Source organism: Podarcis melisellensis, assembly GCF_964234715.1.
Source record: "Podarcis melisellensis genome assembly, chromosome: 8".
Lineage (NCBI taxonomy): Eukaryota > Metazoa > Chordata > Lepidosauria > Squamata > Lacertidae > Podarcis > Podarcis melisellensis.
In genome coordinates, this window is record NC_138540.1 from 74,937,093 (window position 1) to 74,962,234 (window position 25,142).

Here is a 25,142-nt window from a genome sequence, read left to right on the forward strand (position 1 = left end):
TTCCGGGGACTTCACAGAGGGCTAATAAATTTGCCAGTGACGCGCTTTTGATTTTGTTTGGGGAATGGAGGAGGGGATCCCAAGCGAGTCGTACATCAGCTTTAATGCCTTCATGAATAAGTGATCAAATAAAAAAAGGAGAGGAAAGAGCCACCCCGAGAACCATAGTGGCCGTTGGATAAAACTGTTCTCCCTTCTCCCCAGAGAGATGGCATTCCCCCCGGAGTGACAAGAAGGAAGAAACACTGGGGAACGGAAAAATAGGAGTGGAAGACTTCAGGTAGTTGGGTGTAAGGCTCTCTGAAATGCAGAAGCAGGAGAAATTCAGAGCCAGAGTCTGGATTTGGAGGCAATGGTGCAGAGGCAGTTTGGGGACTGTCCTCTCCCATCACCTGAGACTATGGGATGGAAGAGGCATTCGTTAGGAAATTCACACTTCCCCAGAAACAACAGATGCAAACTAAATGCAGCTCTGCTAGGAAATTTCCACTTATCCCACTTGCGTAATGCAGTTTTTCCACTAAAGGACATATAAAATATGTATACTGGTGAAAAGTGGCTGCAAAATAACATACGGAAATCTATGTTGCTTGCAGAAAAATGCATAGACTTTGAAAAGTTGTGCACAAAAGAGTGTGCATTGGGATAAATGCATGCAAATAAAAAAGTGTATGGATATCTGTGCATATATGCATGCCTGCATAGATATCTATACACTTTTGTTTTTGCATGCATTTATCCCATTCTACACTCCTTTGTGCGCAACTTTTCAAAGCTGTGTATATATATGTGTGTGTAAAAAGGTAAAGGGACCCCTGACCATTAGGTCCAGTCGTGGACGCAACCCCAGAGTCGGCCACGACTGGACCTTTACCTAAGGAAGAGTGGGACATTCCGATATCAAATCAGAAACCGGGACGGCTTCTCTAAATCAGGGACGTCCCTGGAAAAAAGGAACATTTGGATCTGATTAGATAGTTGCCTTTCCTCTTTGGCTGAAGCTTTTTCCTATCCTCATCCTAGGAGATTCTACAGCAGGTGGGCTTCTGTGTGTCAAGCCACTGTTAAAAGCACAGGAACAATTAAAAACTATTAAACTATTAAAAAATAATAATAAGCAGGTGCACAGGCCATTTGTGATTACAGAATCACACTTTGCAGACGATCAGAGGCACTCTTGTCCATTAGCACTTTCCATGTTTCAGGGAATGGCTGACATTCCAAACTGGTTCAGCAAACTGAACGCACATTAGCAGAAAAATGAAGTTAAGGTGTCCCTGGCCTTCACATAAATACATACCTAGACAGAAGTCAGGCCCTGAAGCATGTTCTGTGTCTGGAGCACAGATCCCCAGGCAATTCCTGACCCCTGCCACAGAATGTTCTCCCACATGCTCTCTGTATGAAAGATTCATGCATTGGCAAACATGCTTGAGGCACACAGGAGAGAGAGAGAGAGAGAGAGAGAGAGAGAGAGAGAGAGAGAGAGAGAGAGAGAGAGATCTGGCAGCAGTCATTACAGCTGAGCTCAAGGCATCATAGGCTGGTGAATAGTGCCACCTGCTGGGGCCTCCTGGCCTTGCATCAATGAAGTGTAAAAATGGGTGTAATGGTGGTGGAGAGAGAAGCCAATCTGCAGTTTGTGATGTTCTTAAAATGGAGTGAAGGGGCTGCTGTGCAGACTTACAGGACGATCCTGCGCATGTTTGTTCTGAAGGTAGCCTTGCTGTGTACAATGAGGCTTCCTCCCAGGGAAGTGTACTTAGGACTGAAGCCTAAGGCAGCAACTCTCAAAACAATTACCTGGCAGCAAGCCCCACTGAACACAAGGAGACTTACGTAACTTCTAAGCAAAGAAGAACAGGCTTGCACTGTTAGAGTGCAATCTGATATATATATGTCTGCTCTGATATTTATATTTTCCTTAATCTAAGGCACTTCTGTATGTTACTCTCCCCAATATATGCAGCGCTAGGCACACTTTGGCTGAAAAACTCCATTGCAAAATTCAGAGAAGTGTGAATATCAAAGGAAGGCTTTGTTTCAGGCCGCATATTGTTTCAGGAAGTGCAAATGAGATAGATTCACCTTTAAATGTGAACCAAATCAAATACTCCCTGATCCCCAGCGAGGCACATTCCCAGGTAAGTGGGTATAGACTTTCAGTTTGTTCTTAATTAAGCACATCTTGCTGCAAAAAGATCTCAGGTTGCAGTACCCAGGGCCACAGGAAGAGAGAAATGCTTTGAACATACAAGTTATTCACTTAAAAAGCTGGTGCGATTGAAGGTGCCATCATTTTATTACCAACTCTTGGCAACAAAAGTGGATTAAATGTTCTACTGCCGCTCTCGAAGGTTTGCCTTTACACCTTACGTTTGTTAAATATTTTATATGCATGTCTAAATTAGGCGTTTTCAAATATGTTCATTGTGCAAGTGAGCAGCTTGCCTACTGAGTGCCTACTACAGGTGATGTGGTTTACCTTTCTTCCCCACAACTCTTCCTATCCACTGGTGGTAGTAATAATAATAATAATAATAAATAATTTTATTTATGCCCCACCCTCCCCAGCCAAGACCGGACTCAGGGTGGCTAACACCCGATATAAAAACAAATTGATTGGAATACAACTTAAAAACAAGATTAAAATACAACATTAAAACATTAAAATACAGCCTTATTTCAATGGAAACTCAAATCAAAATCTTTTTGGGGGATGGAAACGTCAAGTCTTCACCAAGGCTAACTATCCAGGCTAGTCCTTGCCACTTAAGGCTCTTGCCACTTGTAAGTAGGGGTGTATTGTTTTTTGGTCCACTCTGTGTTCTTTGCATGCAGCGCCGCTTCCGTTCCACTGCAGTTCATCTTCTGCCAAAAAGCTACGTTATTTATTTTGCGGTCCACTGTGACATAATCATGTAACATATGTTGTTGTTGCATTATTCCCCCCCCCCCATACATTTCCATGCAAAGGAAACACAATGTGATCGGGAAAGTATGCAATCTATTAAGTATCAATTGTGGACTGAAAGCAACAGCAGCAAATGCCAGTTGCAGTCAGAAGATTGATTGCCATTCCGGACACAGGGCTGATAAGTAAACTTCAGCAATTTCTGCTCCTGTTTCCATTAAAATTCTCTGTAGGCTAGGCTATTAAAGGCAAATGGAGCTCTGGTGTTGTGGCAACAACAGTCCGTCAGTCTTAGTCCTAGATAAGGGCAGTACCTCTGACCCAGTTGCACCCAGTGGCCCAACCTAGTCCAGCAACCTGTGGGAAACTCTCAAGAAGAACCCGAGTGCAAGAAACTATTCCCCTTTTGTGGTTTCCAGTAACTAGTATTCAGAAGCATTTCTGACTCCAGCCATGGAGGCAGAGTATAGCCATCAAGGTTAGTAGCCACTGGTAGCTTTTCCCTCCATGAACTTTCTTTTAAAGCCATCCTAATTGGTGGCCGCCGCAGCTTCAAGTGGGAGGGAGTTCCATAGTTCAACAATGCATGAAAAAGTATGGTATCTGTCCTGACTCTCCCAATGTTCCATTGGATGCCCCTGAGTTCAAGTGCTCAGAAAGAGGCGGCATCCAAAGGGTTGCAGGTTCTCTATAAGAATGTAAGCTATACATTTGTTGAGTCTCTGTGTGCAGCTGGTAACCCTGCGAAACAGCCCTGGCTTGAATGAAGTTCTGGGCAATGAGCATTCACACATGCACCTTTCCCTTTGCAGTTCAATGACCCCTTGCATTCCCCTGAAGCACCGCAGAGAGAGCCTCTGGAGAAAATGACCACACATCCATACTAGGGCCAGGGCCTTTTCAGTACTGGCCCCGACTTGGTGGAACGCTCTGTCACAAGAGACTAGGGCCCTGCAGGACTCGACATCTTTCCGCAGGACCTGCAAGACAGAGCTTTTCCGCCTGGCCTTTGCTTTGGACTCAGTCTGACCCTTATGTTTTCCCTCCCCTTATGGTTTTGATCTATAGGCTACTTTTAAAATGAGGCTGCATTTTAAATTGCATTTTAACCTGTATTTTAAATTGGTGGGGGGTTTTTACTGTAATTTTACTGGTGTCAGCCGCCCTGAGCCTGGCTCTGGCCGGGGTGGGCGGGGTATAAATAAATTTTATTATTATTATTATTATTATTACAGTGGTACCTTGGTTCTCAAACACATTGGTACTCAAATACCTTGGTTTTCAAATGCCGAAAACCCAGAAGTGAGTATTCTGGTTTTCAAACGTTTTTTGGAAGTCGAATATCCGATGTGGCTGTCAGCTATTGTTTCTGGGGCACCTTCACCAATCAGAAGCTGCGCCTTGGTTTCGATCATTTCGGAAGTCAAACTGACTTCCGGAACGGATTAAGGGTGCTATCCCACCACCACAGTCTTCCTTACTTGTGTTTCTGGCGGCACCCGCAAAACAGGGGCTGGGGGTTCAGTCGAGAACCTGCAAGTGCACAAGCTCTCTTGAGATTTCAGTGAGATCTTGAGAGTTCTTCACCATTGGCAGAGGTGGCAGGGCCTGCTGGGTGCCGACAGGGGTGCTGCCGACCATCCAAGTTTCCCTATTTTCCAGGGACGGTCCCAGATTTACAGAAGCCGTCCCAGTTTCTGATTTGACCCTGGAATGTCCCGCTTTTCCTTAGGACATCCCTGTTTCAATTGGAGAAATGGTGGAGGGTATGGAGTTATGCGACCCCCGAGCCAAGGAAATAAGTAACTATACAACCTTTAGAAGCAGTGGCATAGCGTGGGTTGTCAGCACCCGGGGTAAGGCAAGTAATTTGCGCCCCCTAACCCGTGGATTTGCGCCCCCTAACCCTAACCCCCAGATGTTGTGCCCGGTGCGGCCGGCCCCCCTGCACCCCCCACGCTATGCCACTGTTTAGAAGACACCTGAAGGCAGCCCTGTATAAGAAACTTTTTACATGTTTGATGTTTTATTATGTTTCTATATATGTTGGAAGCTTCTCAGAGTGGCTGGGGCAACCCAGTCAGATAGGCGGGATATTATTATAATTATTATCAAATAGGATGGTTATGCAAGCTTTCAGAATGTTTAGAATTAGCCAAATTGACAGATATAATAAGACAAAAACCCAAAAGTGAAGTGAAAAAGAAATGGGAGTACCTAAAGGAATACCTTAAAAGCCAAGGTTCGAGGACAGAAATCTGGCTGAGTCTGGAATAACCTTGTGAAGTGAAAGGAGAAGAAGGAGGGATTTATATCTAGATGCTAGGATAGAGGTGATAAGGAAAACAGGAAAACAGGAAGATACAATGAGAGGTAAAGGAGGTGCTGTGGGGTTGGTGGAAGTCAATGTTTGTTTTCCTTTTTAGTGTTTATATTAATAATTTGTAAGATTTGGCTTGGTTTTTCATAAGCTTGTTTTTGTGTTTTGTGTATTGTTATTTTCCATTTTGTTGTTGTTGTGTGGAAAATACTAATAAAATTTACTATTTTTTTTAAAAAGGATGTCTCTATTTTCATCGGAGAAATGTTGGGGGGTACGGTGCTGTGTCTTGGGGTTCTGCTGCCCGAGGTGGCTACCTCAGCCTGTCTCAAGGGTGAGCCCCTCCCTTGTAGAGCACATGCTATAGCATGCATGCAGACATTCCTAACCCTTGACATCTCTAGTGATGGAAGACAACTCTGCCTGAGTCCCTAGAAAGTTGCTGCCAGTTTTAATAGATGGACCCATGACCTGCTTCCAAAATAAATAGATATCCAGGTTTGCTTAGGCTGCGTCATTTGTACTGCTTTTATCCTTGGACGGTGTCATCCCTGTCCCTTTCCGGCCAGCTGATGTCACTGTTGCCGTGTGATTTCTCGCACTGACTCATCCTCCTCACACCTTTCCAACAAAGAAAGCTCCTCTCTGCGGATCTTGCAACCGCACTGGCACCATGACATCGCACAGCCAGCAGGCCTGCCTGCAGAATGAGCACCACCAGCTGGTTTGACAGTGAGCGGCTATTTATTTATAGAGGAGGCAACCGTCTCATTCTTGCGGCCAGAGGATTGCGCAGCTTGGTTTGTGCCGGGCGGCAAGCGGCGGAAAGGGCCATTGGAATCGTCACACAGGCTGCACCGTCGCAAAGCATTCCAATACACATTGACAGGTGGACAGAAGGTTTTATTACTCTCTCCCCAGCACTCACTTTTCTTCCAGCGAAGGCAGGGCAAGATATTTCTCCTTCATTCATTTTGTACTCTCCGTGTCCTGCAATTTCTGAGTCATTGTTGGCAGCATTTTTGTATGCTTTGTTTTGCAGGTTTTTTTAAAAAAAAAACAGCAGGACTATAATCAGTTCTTTCCCCCTTCTCTCTCCAGGGTATGCAGTACTGGCACCTAATTTTGTTATTGTTAAGAAGTGTGATACAGTGGTACTTTGGGTTACAGACGCTTCAGGTTACAGGCTCTTCAGGTTACAGACTTCGCTAACCCAGAAATAGTACCTTGGGGTTAAGAACTTTGCTTCAGGATGAGAACAGAAATCGCGTTGCGGCAGCGGGAGGCCCCATTAGATAAAGTTGTACCTCAGGTTACGAACAGTTTCAGGTTAAGAACGGACCTCTGGAACGAATTAAGTTCTTAACCCGAGGTACCACTGTATTTACTGTTACAACTTCGTGGTGAGTACTTGCCCCTATTTTTCTAGAAATAAAACACTGATTATAATGCATTGTTTACAAAACGAGAACACACCTTTTCATCAGAATCATGCCAACAATGCAGTTAAAGAGTGTGTGTGTTTATGCATGTAGCTGGAAAAGATAGAAGGCTAGGGGGAAGTAAAAAATAAATAAACCAGAAACTAGTCGTACTGTAGGCACAATGCAGTCTTTACAGGCATCCAAATGGCCTTGAGGAGGATGTAATTCCCACGCAGGAAATTATCCTGGGATTCATCTATTAAACTGCAGGGGGGTTGTGGACAAGCAGCCCCAGCCACATCTTTACCTGCCCATCCCATGCCTGAAGGCAGGCTGAGGTCCCCATAATGGACTGGCCTCCGCTGTATTCCAGCCTGCAAAAAGTCAAGACTGCCCCAGAGGCAGCTCTGGCTTCCCATAGGTGATTGGACAAGTGGTTATTTATGAGTCTGTAGTAAATGGCATTTTGTGATATGGCTGGTTGTTTCTTTCTTTAATGGAAAACAACAACACTGGGACTCTGAGGATTCCATTTCAAAGCCTGCAGCAGGCTGCAAATCAATGCCTGCACAAAGGCACGTGCTGTGAGATGTCACTCTTTGGTTGACTGGCAGGCGGAGCTGCAAGACTTTGTTGATTTTATTCATTCATTTCGCACTATTTATATGCCGCTCGATTGTCGCAAACCCTCAAAGCGGTTTACATAAAGAACAAAACAGTAAGATTATTAGCAAATGAAGACAGCTATAAACAGCTATCCTAAATGAAATATCTTGGGAGCTGCTCTCTTGTCCACATCCTTAGGAGTCTCCAACTAGCTACCACGCAGTGTTGCAGCCTTAATTCTTGCAATGCCATTCCTAAAGAATGAATAACACATATTCAGCCTGAGACCTTATTTCTGAAACACGCGGCTGAAATCGAAAAGGCTGCGCTCAGAAGTCCTCTGCGTGCACACAATTTTTTGAAGAGCACCTGCTCTGCATTGAGGGTTCAACCCTGACATCTCCAGATAGGAACTGCCCACTGCCCGAAACCTTGGAGAGCTGCTACCAGCCAGTGTAGACAGTTCTGAGCTTAATGGACACAGTAGAAAACATATTCCTATGTTTTGATGAGAAACGAGTGAGGTGGGGTAGAGACATTGCTCAGGCTCTCACCTCTGCTTTTAGCAAGTTTGACACCCGTTAAAAATCAGGGGGTGGAGCTTTTTGCAGGAGGGGGCTAAACTGAGCCTACAAAGCTCCCTTAAAATAAATGCTCTTTGCTCCGATGGTCAGAACTGTCCCAATACATTTTGCTGCTGAGGTATAGGACAAGATGGTGCCCCCTGCTTTCTACACAAAGGAGCTGCCTAGAGTGGCAGTTGAATCTCACTTCAATACTGGCAAACAGCTAGGAGGCTGCCCCTGCTGCTCCTCAACATTTGCCGCCTGAGGCAGTCACCTTACTCTGCCTAATGTTCAGGCCGGCCTTACTGACAAGAGGTGGTTTCTAAGGATCACAGGTGGGCATTGTCTCCCATCCCTGAAGCCTCGGGGCCTTTGGCTGGAGGGTTGAACCCAGGGTTTTGCACATGAAAAGCATGTGCTCTGCCACAAAGCTACAGGCCCCTTTCCCCCTTCCTTCACTTGCTGCAGATCACCTTTCAGTGCCAGAGTAAACAATGGGCAGCCTATGCTCCCCCAAAGGGGGTACTGAGAAATAGACAAGAGCAGGAAGGGTAATTGACACACGCACACTATGAGGAAGAGGTTTCTTCGGAGGGCAGACAGCAGATCAGAACCAGGAGGTGACCTCCTTTGTTCACAGTGCCAACTAGACTTGAGAAATCCTCTTAAAACTGCCTCTCCGGCTCCTCTTTCAACATCTGCAGACTAGACCTTCTTGATTTCAGCATAATCTGATTTGGATTCTTCTGAAGTGGGTTCCGGTAAACATTTCAGTTCACCAAAGTTGAGAGATGCGTAATGCAACTCTTCGGGGTCGTTAGAGATTTCGCCAGGGAATTCGTCAAACTTCTCTTGATCTTCAGGAGCGCCGTTGCCTTCGTCTGGATTAGGGACCGTGAGGCTGTTACGCTGTTGGTGAAAAACAACAAGCAAACATTATGCAAAACGCAGGATTGAGCTACTTTAAAGCTTATCCATAACCTGGACTGCGAAACTTAAGAACAAACAGGTTCTCCCTCTCCCAAATCTTGAACACGTTCTTCCTTCTTTGCCTTAAAGGTAAAGGTAAAGGTACCCCTGCCCGTATGGGCCAGTCTTGCCAGACTCTGGGGTTGTGCGCCCATCTCACTTAAGAGGCCGGGGGCCAGCGTTGTCTGGAGACACTTCCGGGTCACGGGGCCAGCGCGACAAGCTGCATCTGGCGAGCCAGCACAGCACACGGAACGCCGTTTACATTCCTGCTGGTTGTTGTTGTTTAGTCGTTTAGTCGTGTCCGACTCTTCGTGACCCCATGGACCAGAGAACGCCAGGCACCTCTGTCCTCTACTGCCTCCCGCAGTTTGGTCAAACTCATGCTGGTAGCCTCGAAAACACTATCCAACCATCTCGTCCTCTGTCGCCCCCTTCTCCTTGTGCCCTCCATCTTTCCCAACATCAGGGTCTTCTCCAGGGAGTCTTCTCTTCTCATGAGGTGGCCAAAGTACTGGAGCCTCAGCTTCACAATCTGTCCTTCCAGTGAGCACTCAGGGTTGATTTCCTTCAGTATGGAGAGGTTTGATCTTCTTGCAGTCCATGGGACTCTCAAGAGTCTCCTCCAGCACCATAATTCAAAAGCATCAATTCTTCGGCGATCAGCCTTCTTTATGGTCCAGCTCTCACTTCCATACATCACTACTGGGAAAACCATAGCTTTAACTATACGAACCTTTGTTGGCAAGGTGATGTCTCTACTTCCTGCTGGTAAGCGGTCCCTATTTATCTACTTGCACCCGGAGGTGCTTTCGAACTGGTAGGTTGGCAGGCGCTGGGACCGAACGATGGGAGCGCACCCCGCCGCGGGGATCCGAACCGCCGACCATGCGATCGGCAAGTCCTAGGCGCTGAGGTTTTACCCACAGTGCCACCCACATCCCAAAGGGAGAATATTTATGCAGCACATTGCACTCCTATGTAGGCACCCATCCAGATACAGACCAGGGCTGTTTCTGCTTAGCAAATGGACGACTGCATGCACACTGCAATGAAGCCACAGTGTTTTACGCATCTTTGCCTTATTTCTAACCTTAAAAGGCCCTCGAAGCTTTTTCCTTTTAAATTATAAACAAACAAAACCCAGGTTTAATCTCTGCGAATGAATGAAGGGATGCATGGTAATCTGAGCCCATGGGGATGTACACAAGCCCCATTCCCAGTGTCCTCATGTCTGCCTTTGCTCAGTCCCTGACTTTCCTCGTATTGCTCCAGGAACCTATAAACCTTTCCTTGAACACAAGTGGAATGATTTCTGTCCAGAGTTGGGAACTTTTTCCCCCACCCAAGGGACACATGCCTTGTGGGAAGCCCTTTGTGGGCTGCATCCCAGTGGCGGGAGTGTAAAAAATGTGTGTAACCATTCTCCAGCAAGGTGAGAATTCACAGTTCAAGGAAACATCCCAGCCAGGAAAACTCACTACAGGAGGGTGTAGAGCTGTGAGATGCATGAGCTGGGTCAATGGGGCCTGGGCAGAGTTCCAGGGGAGGAGGAAGGGGGGCAGTGGGGGCAGGTTGCCCCAGGTGTCACCGCCGAGGGGGGTGACAAAATGCCAGGCAGCACTCACCACGGGGACTGCAGTGCGCCTGAGCCACGTGTCTCTCCTGGGAGTAGCGCAATGGCTCGGACACCCTCAGGCTGCCCCAAATGGTCTGCCCACTGCCTCCCGCCCCCCAGCTATAGGGCGGCTGAGTGGGAGGAGGCAGGCAGACTCCTCAGTGGACCCGCGGAGCGTCCTGCCCTGGCTTGCCCCTCCCCATGGGCGGCTGGCCCCGCCCCTGGACGCAGGGCACACACGCCACCCCAGGCGCCCAATCAGCTTGCTCTGCCACTGCAGAGTCCCAAGGGGCTTGGAGGGCCACATTCAGCCTTCAAGACTGAGTTTTCCCTCCCTGCAACATGCAATCTGATAAAGCAGGGTCCCCCATTGTTCAAGGGATTAAACTGCAAACATGGCATGAAGCCTTTCAACATTGCGTGGGAATCCCTTGCAGATAACCACAGCACCTGGAGACAGGCAGTCAGGTTGTATATCCACAGCTGTGACCAACAGTAATGACCACTGGGAGGAGTACAGAGAGAAGAAATGCTGTGCGTTGCATCTGCAGCATCAAACGAGACGCCTTCATCTTCCCCAGCTGCAGCAAAACATGTCTCTCCCCTATCGGTCCCTACAGCCACAGCAGGCGCTGTAATTCTGCCAATGGTTTGACTTCACCCTCAAAGGCTTACTCTTTCATCATCTCCTGAGACAGACAGATGCCCACCAAAACTCCCTATGGAGGTCCTCTCTATGCAGCACGAGGAAGGTCAGGGGTTGAGCAGGGACAGGGGAGGTGTATATGAAAATGATGACTTTGGGGAGGGGAGGGGAGGCTGGCATTTGCAACTGCCACCACCGCCCTCCACCCTGCCTGAACACAACTTTGGACTGAATGCTATCAATGTGCTGATGTGGACTTTTTAAACGTGACAGCTGAGAGGCAGGTGCTACAGACCTTGACATCTGGGGAAAGCTCGCTGTGGACGTGAGTCAAGGGCTTTGCGATAGATTCTGAGGCAGTCAAAGGTTTTCTGTCCTTTGGGTACCTGCAGAGAGAAATTTCATCCCCTTTTCATTTAACTGACCTCACGCCACCTCCAGTTGGCTCATGCCACTCCTCAATCCATTTTTCTTTTTCTTTTTAATGTCCAGAACATGCGCACAACAGGGACAGGAGGGCTGAATCTTAGCATCGGCTTAAGCTGCATTTGTGTAAGTCGGAGGAGGCTGGTTTCTTAGGGCAAATGGGGAACTTCTCCACCAATCCCAGGCAGCCCCCACTCGCCTGCCTTCTTACTTACAAACCTGGCACCAGCCACCACTGGTGGAAGTCAAAACTTGCAGTGCACAGATGAGAAACTCCAATTTCTTCCCTTGTTACAGGAGCTGTTCCAGACACTCACCAGCTGCATTCATACAGCAGTTCATTCTATTTCCCCAGCATTTCCCCAACCATTAATTTTTGCATTATATTTGAGCTTTCACACGATGTGTAAGCCACTCCCAGACTGTAGCCGACTATAGCACAAGTTTAGTGCTCATTTCTCAGTTATTTGCATTTTTTTTTTTTTTTGCAGAAGCAAAAAACACGAAAATAAGCTCTGGACTTTTGCTATATTCTGCTATATTTCTAGAGGTGATGCACACAAAAATTAGCAGGGAAATGTTGGGAGAGCAGAATAGACTGCCATGTGAATGCAGCCACCGTCTCCCCAAGGAAATGATCTCATGTCTCTTTTAAGTGCTATACAAGCCCTAAACCCTGACACCATGCCTGCGATTCCTCATGTACCAAAGGAGATGGGGAACCCTTTAAAAAAAGAAGAAGGAAAAAAAGTAAGAGTTATACAGGCCAGCAAAGGCCAGGGTGAGGAAAACACAAATATCAATGAGATGGCTTAGCCCCAGATTGTGGGAGAGAGATAAGGCAATGCTGGAATCAAGGCTGTGTACATCACAATCTGGTGATATTCAGTAGTGAACCCAGATTTCGAAGAAATCACAGAATCACAGAGGTAGAAAGTATGTTCTGGATCGCAGCCAGAAAGAGACAGACAGAAAATCCTGACATCATAAACAAAGAGCTGGAGGAGATGAAGAGAGAGGTTACATGTATATAGAAGCAAAATTTGGGAAGTTTTGATTCGGCTACAAAAGTAGTTGAGATTGTAAGTGACCAAGAAGATTAAAAGATGGTTAGAAGAGAACAGTGATGAATTAGACAACAGGGTGTGAGAGAGAAATGGTCAAGTCAAGAGGCTTACCTGACGTGGATGGAGAAAATTTAGCAGAAGACCTGGAAAAGATTATTGGCTAGTTTAGTGGGAAGCCTTGTGAATGAGCAACGCTGAGAATTAACAGTGTATGTTCTTATAAACAGGAGGTGCCTTGGTTCGGTTTCAGAACCACAATTCCAAAGATGCTGCTATGCAAACAAAATGGAATAATCCCAAATGGCTAGTCACTGGTGCAGGCATTCAATGCATCTGCTTATCTCTTTGACTGGGGATTACTTTGAGATAAGAGAGAAAGTGGGGGAAATTCTTAACAGGTAAAGTAACCAAAGGAAACAAGTACAGTGGTACCTTGGTTCTCAAATTTAATCCGTTCTGGGAGTCCGTTCAACTCCCCAAATGGTTTGAAAACCAAGGCATGGCTTCCGATTGGCTGCAGGAGCTTCCTGCACTCAGTCGGAAGCCGTGGAAGCCATGTTGGACATTCAGCTTCTGAAAAACATTCGCACACCGGAACACTCACTTCCGGGTTTGCAGCGTTCAGCAGCCGATTTGTTCGGGAGCCAAGCCGTTTGACTACCAAGGTACCACTGTATACAGATAACATTTTAAGGTCCTGTTTTGATAGAAATGGTTATATGGGGTGGGAGGATTAATTGAAAACTTTGCAGTGATTTCCTGGAATTGTTCGAAAGATTATTAATGGGTATGCTCTGTGTTCAGATAAATAAGACAAACAAGATAGCACAACAAATGCTGCACTAGTAATCCTCCCACTGATAGTGGAGAATCATTTGTAGTCATGTAGTATATTACTTTCTTCTATGGGGACAGATCTACTCTCTTACCCCAGGCGCATTGCCTGAATGCAAACATGACAGAAGTCTCTTTTGACCCTAGGACATGCACTGTCATAGTCCTCAGTCCTTTGGTCCAGTAGGGAGAAAAGAAGAGACAGCTTGGGGGCTTGCCTGCACCTCTGTACACCGCCGGAAGATCGAGGAGCAAGACTCTGTTATGCCTCCCTGTATCTCACCATGCTTGGCCCATGGTACAACTTCCTTGCACCTGTTGTATAATTCCCCACCTGCTTCCTGTTGCAGTTTTCTTGGGGGAGGCTGCTTCGTGAGGGCAAACTCACCAGCCTCAGTCTGATCTCAGCCAGGCCCCCCCCACCTGCCTTCTTACTTACAAACCGGTCCATTGGCAGCCAGCTTCCTCCTCCCTGAGGAACGCGCGTGGCGCTATGGTCTAAACCACAGAGCCTTGGGCTTGCCGATCGGAAGGCCGGCAGTTCGAATCCCCACGACGGGGTGAGCTCCCGTTGCTCGGTCCCTGCTCCTGCCAACCTAGCAGTTTGAAAGCACCCCAAAAAGTACAAGTAGATAAATAGGTACCGCTTCGGTGGGAAGGTAAACGGCGTTTCTGTGCACTGCTCTGGTTCGCCAGAAGCGGCTTAGTCATGCTGGCCACATGACCCGGAAGCTGTACACCGGCTCCCTCAGCCAGTAAAGCAAGTTGAGTGCCACAACGCCAGAGTCGTCTGTGACTGGGCCTAACAGTCAGGGGTCCCCTTTACCCCCCTTCCTCCTCCTTACTCTCAGTGCTGCCTTTGTAGAACTCATCAGGACAAAAGTAGAATCAGTTGGCTCCTCCCACTCTGGGCTCTGGCTCCATCTTTTTGTTGGGCTCCCTGCCTGCCCCCCTACTGGTTTATGTATTTAATTGGGGCATGGAGATTTCAGGCTTGTGAGTTCTATTTGGGATTTGATTGGTTTGGGTTTTTTTTTGCTAGAACCACAATGTTTAATACTAGAGGTGTTACTAGGACCACAAGATACAGCAACTGAAGCCTTGTGCAAATAGTTGCTTCAAATGGGACAATATAGAATTAACAAACAGGGTGTCTCTGAGCGCATGCAGATCCAAATAACATGTCTTCAGCACCGGAACCAAGCTTACAGTCCTGCTACACAAGAATCCATTCCAGGTTTTCCTCTCAGGCTTTCTTCATCCCAGCAGTTTAATTTAGAAGGCAGTTGCAATTTGATGGTGGCTAGGGCTGCCTTTTTATTGTTACAGTAATTAAAATAACTGGGAGTCTGAAAACCCTGGTGATCTACTGCAAATCACCCGGAGATTTACTAGAAGATCCTGATTTACTTTCTGCCTTCTCCTGGGTTGTTACATAACACGATAAGTAAGGGAGAATTTCTCTCTCTCTCAAAAGGTATGCAAGGAAAGTAAGACTATGTTAATAATTCAGGAAATGCATATTGATTTAGGCTAAAGGCACCAGAATTCATTACAAAATTAAAATCGAGGGAGACATTTTCATCTCCAGTTACTACTGTGTCAAACAATCTGCATGCAGGGGAAACAAGCCAACTTGGATTTTTGCAATGTAAAATATGTTGTAGTCTATCAATATATTGACAAGGAAGGGAGAATCTTGATGATGGAGGATTTATTCCTGAGCGAAACTAATGCTTCTGTGGGCTCACGCACCAAATCACAAACAGGGGAGAAAGAGGGAGGGAGGGAGGTTTAGAAAACAAGGTCGATATTTTATTAGACTTCATAGAAGGAGACACTTTGATAGGTCAAGAAATGAGGAGTGTTATGGGTCACTTATGTTGGCAGATTGGGTCAGAGTAATGTTTATAACACTTCGTGCTTCTAAAGTGTTGAATAAAAGGTGTACAATGTTTCTTAAGCAAGCGAGGCCTAGAAGACTCCAACTTTATAGACATTAGGCTTGCTGCTCCAATGTGCCTAAGGAAGCCTTCTTAAAAATGAATAAAATACATTATTTTAAAAAATGAAGCATTCCTGCTTTGGAAGGGGTTGGACTAGATGACCCTTGGGGCCCCTTCCAATTCTAAAATTCTATGATTCTAAAAATTGGAGGATGCATTTAGTAGAGCAGATGCAGAAGGTCCCTGGTTCAGACTCTAGCTTAGCCTTCTTCAACCTGGTGCCCATCAGAAGCTGCTTTCGACCAAGTGAGAAACATTGGTCAGTCTAGCTCAGTATCACCTACACGGACTGGCAGCAGCTATTCAGGATTCCAGGCAGGGAATTTTTGCCAGGCCAACCTGGAGATGCCAGGGATTGGAGATGCCAGTACAGCTTCAGTACTGAGCTGTAATTCCTCTCCAACAAGTCCCTCATCCTCCAGCCAGCTTGTTCAAGGGTCAGGGATGATGGGGGCTGAAATCAAGAGGGCATCAAGTTGAGAAAAGCTGCCCTAGGCCCTCCAGCTTTTCTTAGAAAAAATAAGATCTCAAGCAAGAGCACTAGCAAAGGACTCTTCCTTTTGAGAGTCACTGCCAGTCAGAATACAGGTAAAAGGTAAAGGTAAAGGACCCCTGGACGGTTAAGTCCAGTCAAAGGTGACTATGGGGTTGCAGCGCTCATCACGGTTTTCCAGCCAAACTGGGTCATGTGGCCAGCATGACTAAACTGCTTCTGGCACAATGGAACACCGTGACCAGTGCCAGAGCGCACTGAAACGCCGTTTAACTTCCCGCCGCAGCAGTACCTATTTATCTACTTGCACGGGCGTGCTTTTGAACTGCTAGGTTGGCAGGAGCTGGGACAGAGCAACAGGAGTTCACCCCGTCGCAGAGATTCGAACCGCCGATCTTCTGATCGGCATGCCCAAGAGCAGGCTACAACTCCCATCATCCCTAGCTAACAGGATCAGTCGTCAGGGATGATAGGAGTTGTAGTCCCAAAACATCTGGAGGGTCAAGTTTGCCTATGCCTACCCAAGAGTCTCAGTGGTTTAGGCAACAGCACCACCTGCCCTTCTTGTCAGAATATAATAAGCTAAATAGGTCAGTGGCCAAGTTTGGGCAATCAAATCCTGACCCAATAAGCCAAGAAATGCAATGAGTTGCATGCAGTCCCTTTGCCCTCATTTTGTTGCCCTCCATTACAGAACATAAGAAGAGCTCTGCAGGATCAGGCCCATCATCCCAGCATCTTGTTCTCACAGTGGCTGACCAGATGTCTATGGAAAGTCCACAAGCAGGATCCAAGCACAAGAGCACATTCCCACTCCTGTGGTCTGCAGTGGAAGTAGAACAGGAGAGGAGGTGATCAGCTAACCATGGTTCCCATGACTTCTGCACCAGGAAACCATGGTTAATGGCTTCCAAACAACCAGGGTATGTAGCCATGGGTGAAAAGTTGACTTATGAAACCTATCTTGTTTCAGTTTCCCCAGTTTGGACTTAACAGAAAGCTGTAATTAGTGCTTCTTGCATTCTCCCTCTGCTTGTGCAGAACACAGAGATATAAAGAAGAACTCTGCTGGATCAGACCAAAGACCCATCTAGTCCAGAATCCTGTTCTCACAATGGCCAGCCTAATGCTTTTGGGAAGCCGGCAAGCAAGACATGAGCACAACCACCCTCTTCTCCCTTGTGATAGCCAGCAACTAGGATTCAGAGACGTTCTGTCTCCAAGAACAGAAGAGTTCTAAGTCAGGGTATGATTGCGTAAACCAGGTTGAGCAGTAAGGCAGATTTCATAAGTCTTATTTCTTCCCCACATAAGAAATAGCTTTTGCCAGCTTCCCAATAGATGCCTCAGTATATAAACCGACTGCAACACATTTAACTTGATCAATTATAAATAAGAGCAACTTTGCTCGAGGAAATTAAATAATTTGTTACTGTCAGACAACGAGGTTGCGTACTGATGAACTAAGGGGATTTTTCAGACTTAATAATACTCCCGAGAAGAATAAACTAACTGTATGAGAAACTAATAAAGCCTATATGTGGAGGGATTCATAACAGTTTCTTCATACTTGAATTAAAGGAGAAAGAGGCAGAGGGAGGGAGGAATATATTAGCGAGACAGAGATGTTGCAAACGGCGGATAGGCAAAAGAGGAAGAGGTCGGCTTCCGTAGGAAATACAAAGGATGCTTGTGCAACAAATCTTAAAGATGCATGGTTGATGGGCTAAAAAGTTGAAACGGGTCAATAAAAACAGTATAGGTAACATCTGAATGTGTGTTTTTGTACCTTTTTAGGCTGCTTTGGTATTGTGCAACCCCCCAAAATTTTTTGAAGCAGGGATGCACTTAATCTTGGGAGCACGCCTGCCTGACATGGTGGAAGTCGATAGAAACAGCACACCTAGAGCAGGCCTCTCTGCCTCACGTCTGCCTTTGCACCTCCATCCCCCTGCTGGCTGCTTTCCCCAAGGTGGTTTATTTTATTTGGGTCCCTGGGGAGGCAGAGTGGCTGGCTGGAGTTGGCATTTGGGTTGGCTCGAATGCTCAGAAAGCCTCCTCAGGGCTTTCATTGAGGGCTGATCCACCCTTCTTCTTGCCCCACTGCTTTCTCCTGGAGAAGACCGCTCCCAATCAGAGCAAACATCATTTGGGGTTTTCTCCGGATTGACGTTTGCTCCGATTGAGCACTAGAGAGCGGGTTTTCCCTGGGAAAGAAGTGGGGCAAGGGGGAAACCGCTCTGACCCGTGCTATCTAGGCACGGGATGAGCAGAAGTGTGCATGAGTCCAAAGTGTTGCGATTAAGGCAACGACGCTTGCAATAAATTGCCTGAAGCAGCGAAGGGCAGTAGGCAGAAAGGTAACTTCCAGTTGTCTTATGCCAAAAAATCATGGGTTTTCTAGGCATAGGTCCAGGAGGTTTTGCCTTTGCCCTGGCTCCTTCCCCCAGAAAACCTGTTCTTTAGTGCTGAATCGGAACAAACAGCAATCTGCAGAAAACCTGATTGCCATTTGTTTTGATCAGCGCTAAGTCACAGGTTTCCCCCAGGCGAAAGCAGCAGGGCAAACAGAGGCGTGGATGAGCCCCTAGTCTTCCCTCGGTGATTCCTTCTTAAATAACAACCTGCAGATTGTGTTTCCTCATCAGGCTTTACGTCCTTCCTCCTGCTTCGTGTTACCCCTTCCTTTGGTTGTTGTTGTTGTTGTTTAGTCGTTTAGTCGTGTCCGACTCTTCGTGACCCCATGGATCAGAGAACGCCAGGCCCCTCTGTCCTCCACTGCCTCCCGCAGTTTGGTCAAACTCATGCTGGTAACCTCAAAAACACTATCCTTTGGTTAGGGTTGCCATATTTCAAAAAGTGAAAATCTGGACACAGAAATTGTTGAGCATTTTGGGCAAAGAGTGGGGGGGGGGCAAGTTGTTGAGCCATTATGATCAGGAGCCAATTGTCAGAGATAGTCTTATCCTCCTGAACTTCTCTCATCCTCTTTTAAAACCATCAAAGCAAGGAGGAGGAGAAAGAGAGAGAAAGCCTACCAACTTTCTCCCCACCATGTCTAATTTTATGGGGGGGAAACCCCATTCACAGGGAAGGGGTGTCTCTGGCCCTCCCAATGTTTGTCAGATGGCCAGTGGTCGGGGGTGATGGGAAGTGGTGTCCAATGTCTTATGGAGGTTAATAATAATAGTATTAGTAATAATAATTTATTACTTATACCCCACCCATCTGGCTGAGTTTCCCCAGCCACTCTGTTATGTGGTCCCAGCAGCCACTCCCAGTCACCAGTCTAGCTGCCTCATTCTGGATTAATTGCAGTTTCTGGGTCACCTTCAAAGGTAGCCCCAGGTTCCAGTATGTTCCCAAATGCTGTGCTTCCCATGTGCTTCAGTATAGCGCAAACTCTTTGCACGAGGGGTTGGGAACTTCATATTTAAACCCAGCCAGATGGGTGGGGTATTATTATTATTATTATTATTATTCATGCTCCCTTATGGGCAGTTCTTCGGAGGCCACATACCAGTACAAAAAAAGCACATTTATATATTACCCGTATTGCTTTTATTGACTAACATTTTGCCCCGTCTTTAAATATGCACAAATTCCTAACAAAGGCTAGCAAACCCAACTAATGAAAAGCCAAGGAAATAATAACAAAACTGTAATAACAGAATGTATTCCATGCACACACACTAACCCAGGGATGGGGAATAGAGCAGCCGTTGGCTCTGGGACCAGATACCTGCCTAATCTGGGCTATTTTACATGCTTCTTGACCTCCTGGGCTGAGAGCTCACGCTCCTCCCCACCTGTGCACCCCAATGGCCGCTGCAAAAACCTGACAATTCCCAGGCTTCAAATCAGCGGACTGATTGCTGGACAATAGTCATTTGCCAGCAACAGCGGCACTTGCTAGGGCGACACCAAGCGGCTGTGTCATGCCTGATCAGTCTCCCGGAGGAAAGATGAGTGTCTGGAAAGCTCTGCAGAGTAGGCCAGCACAAATGCGAGCCAAAAAGCACCACCGCCATTCACCTTCCATGAAGGTGGAAGGCGTGATTGGCTTGGAGTCTGCTCAGCCACAACATTGGTGCTGACGTTTCAATGTACTGCCAGCAACAGCATTGGGCCCTCCCTCCTGCAGAACATAGTGCCGAACCAAAAATTCACTCCAGGTGGAGCCTTCCTCTCCATCAACGTCCAGCGCAAAAGAGACTCCGCTCTCCTCAAGTACTACGGAAACAGACAGATGCTAACTGTTACTTACCTTCTGGAAATCAGAACGACGATGATAACGATCAGCATGACGACAGCCAACATGACGAGGGCACCCATTACGCCGCTGATTAGGTTCCTTTTCAGAGAGTCTCCTGTTGGTTCAGAGGAGAACAGGTCTGGTGAAGCCACAGAGAACCAGCTTCTCCATTCCCACCCACCCCACATCTCAACCCAACGTTTGAAGTGACTTCATTCTGTTTGTCCCGAAGAGCTAAGAGAACCCAGGGCTATCAAAAGAAGAAGAAGAAGAGGGGGGGGAGGAGGAGGAGGAGGAGGAGGAGTTTGGATTTGATATTCCGCTTTATCACTACCTTAGGGAGTCTCAAAGCAGCTAACATTCTCCTTTCCCTTCCTCCCCCACAACAAACACTCTGTGAGGTGAGTGGGGCTGAGAGACTTCAGAGAACGGACATAAATCGGACATCAGGAATCACAAAGCAGAGAAACCAGTAGGAGAACACTTCAATCTCCCAGGACATTCTATACAAGATCTCAAAGTAGCTGTTTTACTACAAAGGAATTTCAGAAATAGACTGGAAAGAGAAGCTGCTGAATTGCAACTTATCACCAAACTTAAAACCATGGAGAAACCTGGCCTGAACAAAGACATTGGATTCTTATCTCATTATACATGACAAAGCCACTTTTCACCTTCTCACCCCTTGCTTTTTCCTGTAATACCTATTGCAGTCTTTAAGAGTCGTCAACAGGCTCATCACAGCTATCTGCCCATCACCCATTCCCACCACCCTTCTGAGTAATACCCCTCCCCACCTTCTCACTATATAGAAGGGTCTGGAAACTTCTGTTTCAGTGTATCTGAAGAAGTGTGCATGCACACGAAAGCTCATACCAAGAACTAACTTAGTTGGTCTTTAAGGTGCTACTGGAAGGAATTTTTTTTGTTTTGACTATGGCAGACCAACACGGCTACCTATCTGTAATTCAGAGAAGTGTGACTAGCCCAAGGTCACCCAGCAGCTGCATGTGGAGGAGCGGGGACGTGAACCCAGTTCACCAGATTACGAGTCCACTGCTCTTAACCACTACACCACACTAGGCGTAGGCAGAATGAGGCCAGTGCCTCAGGCAGAAAATGCTAAGGACATCAAAAGAGTATTGCTGGGTCAGGACAATTGCCCAGTCAGGATCCTGTTCTCACATTGGCCACCCAGATGCCTCTGGGAATCTGGGAAGGAGGACCTAAGCACAAAAGCACTCTCCCCTCCTGTGGCTTCCAGCAATGGGAAGCATTGCTGCAGCCATGGCAGGAAGGTCCTAAAATGCTAATGAGGAAGGAAGGTAGTGGTGGTAACCAGCAGCCAGAGGCGTAGCAAAGTCAGGTGGTACCCGGTGCGAAAATTTACCCGGTGAGCTTTTTTTAGGGATGGTACCCTAAAGTCGTTGACCTTTTTTAAGGGAGGGTTGGCCGTGAAACAGATACGCCCACAGGTCACAAATCCGACCAATGATCACATAACACTGTGTCAGCACCGCCCACGAAAATCCAACCGCCCATAGGTGATTGCAGGGTTCAGCAAACTTTTTCAGCCATAGGCCAGTCCACCGTCCCTCAGACCATATGGTGGGCCGGACTATCTTTTTTTTGGGGGGGGGGAATGAACAAATTCCTATGCCCCACAAATAAGTAGCGGCTGGTGCCCATCAAGTCACAGAACCCAACAGTAGGGGTTGCCAGAACCAATGACAGGCAGAACCATTTGAGTGTCTGTAATGAAGCAGGCATGCAGGGAATAGCTGAGAGCAGGTTGAGCTGGTGGGGCTATACCAGAGCTGCCCCATGCAACAGCCTCCACTGGCTAATGGAGTCCCCAACCAATTCCCCTTTGTAGATAGCACAGCCATGCAATCCCCTAAGGTTGCCGGTTGCCTTCGAAAACCATGGAGGGAGATGTCCTCTTGCTCTCTCCGAAATAGTAGTAGTAGTAGTAAAGGTAAAGGGACCCCTGACCATTAGGTCTAGTCGTGGTTGACTCTGGGGTTGCAGCACTCATCTCGCTTTATTGGCCGAGGGAGCCGGCGTACAACTTCCGGGTCATGTGGCCAGCATGACTAAGCCGCTTCTGGCAAACCAGAGCAGCACACAGAAACACCCTTTACCTTCCCGCCGGAGCGGTACCTGTTTATCTACTTGCACTTTTACATGCTTTCGAACTGCTAGGTGGGCAGGAGCAGGGACCGAGCAACAGGAGCTCACCCTATTGCGGGGATTTGAACCGCCGACCTTCTGATTGGCAAGTCCTAGGCTCTGTGGTTGAACCCCCAGCGCCACCCGCGTCCCTGTAGTAGTAGTAATATATTATTTATATGCCGCCCATCTGGCTGGGCTTCCCCAGCCACTCTAGGCGGCTCTCAACAGAATATTAAAAACATGATAAAACATCAAACATTAAAAGCTTCCCTAAACAGGGAAAAGTTTCAACTGCATCTGTATGAGGAGTAAACCCTACACAGATATAGAGCGGAGTCCTTATTGCCCTGAAGTTGTATTGCCTTGAAGTTGCCCATGAAACACCAGACTGAACTGATACGCATGTCACTGGATCCATCTTCCCGACTATGGTGAGATGTATTCTATTTTATTTAAATCACAGATCCCCTCTAAATTTGCAGATAGGCATGGAAATTTACATATCTGAATTTTATGCAAATATGCCCTCTTTTGCAGAGATGCGCTACTTCATTCTTGGTTAATGTATCTGTGCCCACCCCAACTTCGGGGCTCACACCTCTTCCAGTGTAATTCTACACATGCCTACTCAGAAGCAGGTGCCATTGAGTTCATACGAAGGAAGGGGGTGTCATAGAATTGTAAAGTGGGAAGGGACCCCAACGGTCATCTAGTCCAACCCCCTGCAATGCAGGAAACCCAAATAAGCATCCGATTGCAATCTTGGCCGCCACTCTGTTGCGACAGCTCTCCTAAAGCAGCATCCACCCCATGCATCTGCATCTTCCAGTGATCCGTCTAGCATTAAATGAGCGGTAATTGCCAGCATTATCCCCCATTAAAATAGCACTTAAAATCATTGTGATGATTTTAAAAGATCGAAGGCATTATCTCTTCAATTAGAAAATAAATACATGGAAGTACTGGCGATAATCTCTCCCCCTTCCCCTCCCCCCTGGCTATTAGAAGAAAATAATAAACTTTTAATACTTCAGTACTAAATTATTCTAATGGCAATCATTTATCTCTAAAATTAAAGTTATTAACACAGATACACTTAATAAAAACCACACTTGGGCTTGCCTGCAGGCCAGACGCCAAAAGCTCTTTAGGAGATTGGAGAGTGGATCGTAAAAGCCTCGTTTTGAAGCACGTGACAAGCTGGGGCTTCATTTCAGCCAGGGATCAGCCCCTAGGAGCTGCTTTCAAGGCCACAGGGTGTGAGTAAAGAAATGGGTGCCTCTGAACATGTGCAGAGTGCATTTCCCAGCCCACTGAGACAGAGGTGGGGGAAAGGTAAGCTTCCAGGCCAGTCATCGCAGCTGCCAAGCAATCCCAAAGCCTGAGGCCTCTCTTTGTAGAAATTCATTGCCGCTCAGAATTGAAATGAGGTACTATCTCCCCGTCTTAAATGCACAGTTGGATCATGTCTTCATGCTCTGGCTAGCTTCTTTGGGGTGGGGACAACCAAAAGCTAACCTTAGTTCAATTACTCTGTCATTCTATGGAAGGATTGCAGGGGCAACCAGACCTACTGTTTTGGGACAGGGATCTGAGCACATACTGGAAATGTAGCTTTGCACAATTAAAACATGTTAAGGTGCTCTGGTGCCCTAATGCAACAAACCCACTTTTTAAACAACGGGCTACTTTTTGCAGTTGGGAAATTGATAGTGAAATGCACCCAACAGAGTGGGGTGAATAAACGTTTAACAGAAAGCCATGTCGAGGCCCCACATGAAAATCAGGACTAAGGCTTGCTGTCCTATCAGTGCCCCATAAACAAGTAAGAGCAAATGCTCAATAAAAACTGAGTGTAGTTGAACCACTGTGTTAACTTTCTGTAAGCAAATCAGGATGAACGCTACATAAACAGTTCATCTGCAGCAACTCTGCATCCTCAATCTATTACCGTCCTGAGAAATGCTGGAACTGAGTTCCAGTAAGTTCTTGCTGGAAAAAAAGTCCTGAATTTTTGTTAACACACTCACACATTACTACAAAATTCCGCAGCGGTCTTTGACTATCTGAAAAGTATTCAATAAATATGGTATTTTCACTTTTTCCTCCAAAAGTTGGGGTTTAAGCGAAGCATCAGTTGGCAATCCTGTATGTAATTATTATTATTATTATTATTAATAGTAATAATAATAATAATTTATTTATTTATACCCCACCCATCTGGCTGGGCTTCCCCAGCCACTCTGGGCGGCTTCCCAAAAAAATATTAAAATACTGTAATACATCAAACATTAAAAGCTTCCCTAAACAGGGCTGCCTTCATGTAGTTTGTGAGTGTGCCTAGGCTGCCATACGACCAGGATTTCAAAGGCTTTCGGGGTGTCCTGGTTTTTACTTTTTGAAATACGGCAACCCTAAGTGTGGCTGCTATCTAAAGCAAAACTCTAGGTAACTCTATTGGACCAATCTGCATCCCAGAGACTTACCTGAACTAGCCACGAAGAACTTCAAGGGAATCTGTCCACCGGGGTTGGTTCCAAGGCAGACTATATGCTGCTCTCCATCCAAGTCCCCTGTCAAGTGCAGAGTGCTGGTGGCTTCTTCTGTCTTATTCCAGGAAGTGACCTTCATGGTCTCATCAGTGTAGTTCCCCTCCAAGTTCTTCCCATTCACTTGCCACTGAATTCTAGATGCAGGATAGGAGCAGACGGAACAGTTGCACTGGAATCCATTGCCATCTCTCCAGCATCGGGAATTATTCTGTTCACATGGCCTGGGGCTGTCTGGAAAAGGATGAAATAGAATGATCAGTGTCAGGATCTT

The 25,142-nt window shown here is 46.7% G+C and overlaps 1 protein-coding gene across 5 annotated transcripts in view; it reads right to left on the reverse strand.

Moving 5' to 3' along the window:
- Positions 1–7,177: 7,177 nt before the first annotated feature.
- The window catches only part of LOC309375143 (sialic acid-binding Ig-like lectin 13), a 36,479-nt gene continuing 18,514 nt past the window's right edge, over positions 7,178–25,142 (reverse strand). For 2 of the 5 annotated variants that reach the window (XM_081920660.1, XM_081920659.1), the window contains 4 exons: positions 24,806–25,102; positions 20,157–20,259; positions 11,359–11,449; positions 7,178–8,739 (listed from right to left, as the gene is read on the reverse strand). In XM_081920660.1, the coding sequence (XP_081776786.1) occupies positions 8,536–8,739; positions 11,359–11,449; positions 20,157–20,259; positions 24,806–25,102 (695 nt within the window). In that variant the 3' untranslated portion in view covers positions 7,178–8,535. Of the gene's footprint in view, positions 8,740–11,358; positions 11,450–12,667; positions 12,700–20,156; positions 20,260–24,805; positions 25,103–25,142 lie in introns of all 5 variants that reach the window. The other 3 variants (XR_014170812.1, XM_081920662.1, XM_081920661.1) reach the window with 3 other exon arrangements.